Source organism: Arachis stenosperma, chromosome 9 (genome assembly GCF_014773155.1).
Source record: "Arachis stenosperma cultivar V10309 chromosome 9, arast.V10309.gnm1.PFL2, whole genome shotgun sequence".
Taxonomy (NCBI): Eukaryota; Viridiplantae; Streptophyta; class Magnoliopsida; order Fabales; family Fabaceae; genus Arachis; species Arachis stenosperma.
The window spans coordinates 157,613,603-157,616,614 of NC_080385.1; the positions used below are offsets into that span (position 1 = coordinate 157,613,603).

At 38.1% G+C, this 3,012-nt stretch overlaps 1 protein-coding gene across 1 annotated transcript; it reads left to right on the forward strand.

Annotated features, from left to right (window-relative positions):
- Positions 1–406: 406 nt before the first annotated feature.
- On the forward strand, positions 407–1,334 carry LOC130951449 (uncharacterized). Its single transcript, XM_057880098.1, has one exon. It carries the CDS (start codon positions 553–555, stop codon positions 1,108–1,110), a length of 558 nt encoding a protein of 185 aa, XP_057736081.1. The 5' UTR covers positions 407–552; the 3' UTR covers positions 1,111–1,334.
- The last annotated feature ends 1,678 nt before the right edge of the window (positions 1,335–3,012 follow it).

Below are 3,012 nucleotides of genomic sequence, written 5' to 3' on the forward strand. Positions count from 1 at the left end.
CAATTTAAAAAGAAAAGAAGTATCATGCAAATGAGAATACAATAATAAAATATACAATTATAGTTTAGGTTTTAACAAATAGTCTAATAATAATTACTCAACGCCAATGGTCCGGACTCCAACTTCGAATTCAACCCAACTTAATGCTTTAAAAATGGAAAAAAGTAGCCACCATTTTCTTTAAATTTTATTTATTAATTTGTCACCGGAGGAAACCAGAAATGAGAAACATGGGTACAAAAAGGCAAATCAATGTGTGTGATGGCCTGGTGGGCCAAGAATTTGGTCCCCACGCGCCTGCGTCGCGTCAGCATCATTACAACTCTTCACTCAACTTTTCTTTACAGGTCTTCCTATCTCTCTCTTGCTTTTTCTCTCTCTATTGTCCCCATTATATATAAGCCCCTCTCAGATCTCATCGCCACCACAACGCAATGCACCGTGTCAACCCTCTTTCAAACACCACCAGATAGGCAGCTAAAGTTTATTTAGTTCATATTTCTTATTGGTTCTAAAACGCTACCGTTTTGGGCTTCTTATTTTATTACTATTATGGAAGATACGAGTGGCAAAAAGAGGGTCCGTTGTGACTCGGACGACTCAGTGCTGGAATCGCCCGAGGCGAAGCGACTCAGGGACGATTTACTCGAGTTCTTCAACGACGCCGACGAAGCGCCTTCCACTCAGGATCTTGACTCCGTCATGAGGAGCTTGCAAGAGGAGATTTCCGCGTCTTCCTCGCCAGCTCCGTTCCCTGTGACGTCAGATTCCGGCGAGTCTCAGCCTCAGATCGGTTACCTTCAGGAGGCTTCTGACGACGAGCTTGGCCTTCCGCCGCCGGGGAACTCCTTGGTGGTGCTGGAGGAGAACGGAGAGGACGCTGCGGCTGAGTTGGTACGTGTTTCGTCTGACTCGTCCGGAATAGGCGAGTTATGGGAATTTGAGGATCGGATCCCGAGTTACGACTCGCTTGGTTTTGAAAACGGGTTTGCTTATGAGAGCAACACTGATTACGTAGCTTTTGATGGCCTTTTCGATCACTCTGATGTATATTATGACTCGGTCGATTTCACTGAGTCGTGGCGGCACGAGTCCTTGCCGGCACAATAGAGAAAGCTAATCTCCGAAAAAAGAAAAATCAGAAAAGAAACTTCTGGATCTGTTTCGTTTACCAAAAAACTTTTGTAGACATGTAAATTTTTCTCACCTTTTCCCCCCTTTTTATTTGAAGGGGAATTACAGATATATAATTAGCACTATAGGATGACATGAAACTTTATGAACTGAATTAACTGAAGATGCCATTGGCGCCAAGAAAAATATGGTTTTTTTTTTTTTTCGGTTTACGCATGTTTAATTTATGTATTTTCTTTCATTTGTTATATATAAAATATGTAAAGATGAATACAAATAAAAATAGATGAACAAGTATTCTGCTGATAGAAGTATTTTATTAGGTACTTAATTATGCATTGGTTTGCTTAATCATTTATACATAATAAACTCTTTTGTTAGAAGGAAAACTTATTATTAAGAATAAAAAAGGATTTTTCTATTTCTTAATTATTAACAAGTGCCTGTTATTAGAAAAATATATTTCTTAAAAAAAATATATGAAAAGTTTTTGCAAGAAAGGAATTTGTACACAGTTTATAGGCTAAAACTAAAACCAATTAAATGGAATAAATAAAGGGGTTTATACTTTTTCTTGATGAAGATCATGCAAAAGCTCCCTCTTGTTTACTTTTTGGCGTTTTAAATTGCCGATGCAACTTGTTGCTTAGCTAATGGAGAATAAGGTAGCGTAAAGAAATCTTAATTTAATAAGTCAATTATAGATACTTTGTGGAAAAGAAATACATCTATAAATTGATTTTAGAAAAATAAATATGATTAGTTGATTACCGAGACAATACTCTCAAAATTTTAGACATATTGGTCCTCTGATAAGTGGATATTTTAAATTTTAGCGCTCTGATAAGTGGATATTTTAAATTTTAGCGTACGAGAATTTAAATGTTGTAATTTTTTATTTTTTAGATAATTATGTTAGTTGTTTTTTTTATTCTTTATTTGAAAAAGATAATTATACTATTTTTATTCATAAAATATGTAGTGATTTTTATTATTTATTAGTTTTAGGTGTTAATTAATAAATATAGATGCATTTTGAAGTGAGATAGAGAGGAGAAAATTTAAATTCATTATATATATATATATATATATATATATATATATATATATTGTAAATACCTGTTCCAACGATAAGGTCCAGGTCCCAACAAAAGGTCCAACCCAAAAAGGTTGAGCTTCGCCTTGTACCGACTTCCTCCCTACGAAGTCGGTTCCTATCACGACTAACCCTAAAGAAGTCGGGGACGAAGATTAGCTGGCAGATAATCACTCATTCAAATGAGTAACTGCCCCTAAAATCTCTCTACCCACTTCCAGGAGCCATATCTCAACCTCCCTAAGATAAAGGAACGGTTATCCACCTTAAAAGGCGGAACTACTTCAGCAGTGGTTATTGGTTCACCACTATAAATATCCTGACACCCCTCAGGTATCTCTAAGTCCCAATACTCTCTAGGCCTGTTTGCACCCTTGCTGACTTAGGCATCGGAGTGTCCTTACAGGTACCACCCCCATTCTTCCTTATACAAGTCGGACGGAGGCTTTGGATCATGAACTCACTTTGACGTTTCATCGTTCAGACGATTGGGCCAGCCAAACTTGTCCAACCCATTAATCTCCGGTTACCCAACGTAATATTGGCGCCGTTGCTGGAGACCCGAGAGATCAACCAGTAATGGCGGACATGTCACAGGAAGATGGTCATGTGGCATCAGATTCTGAACAAGAGAATCTAGATACCGGAAACAATGACGCAGACCTAACCCTTCACCAGAGAACCAACGACCAACATAGGGAAGGCACCTCCGGATTTAAAAATCCGAAGATGAACTCCTCCAAGGGGCGTGGATCGGAAAAGGATGAGCCACCCCATGCAAC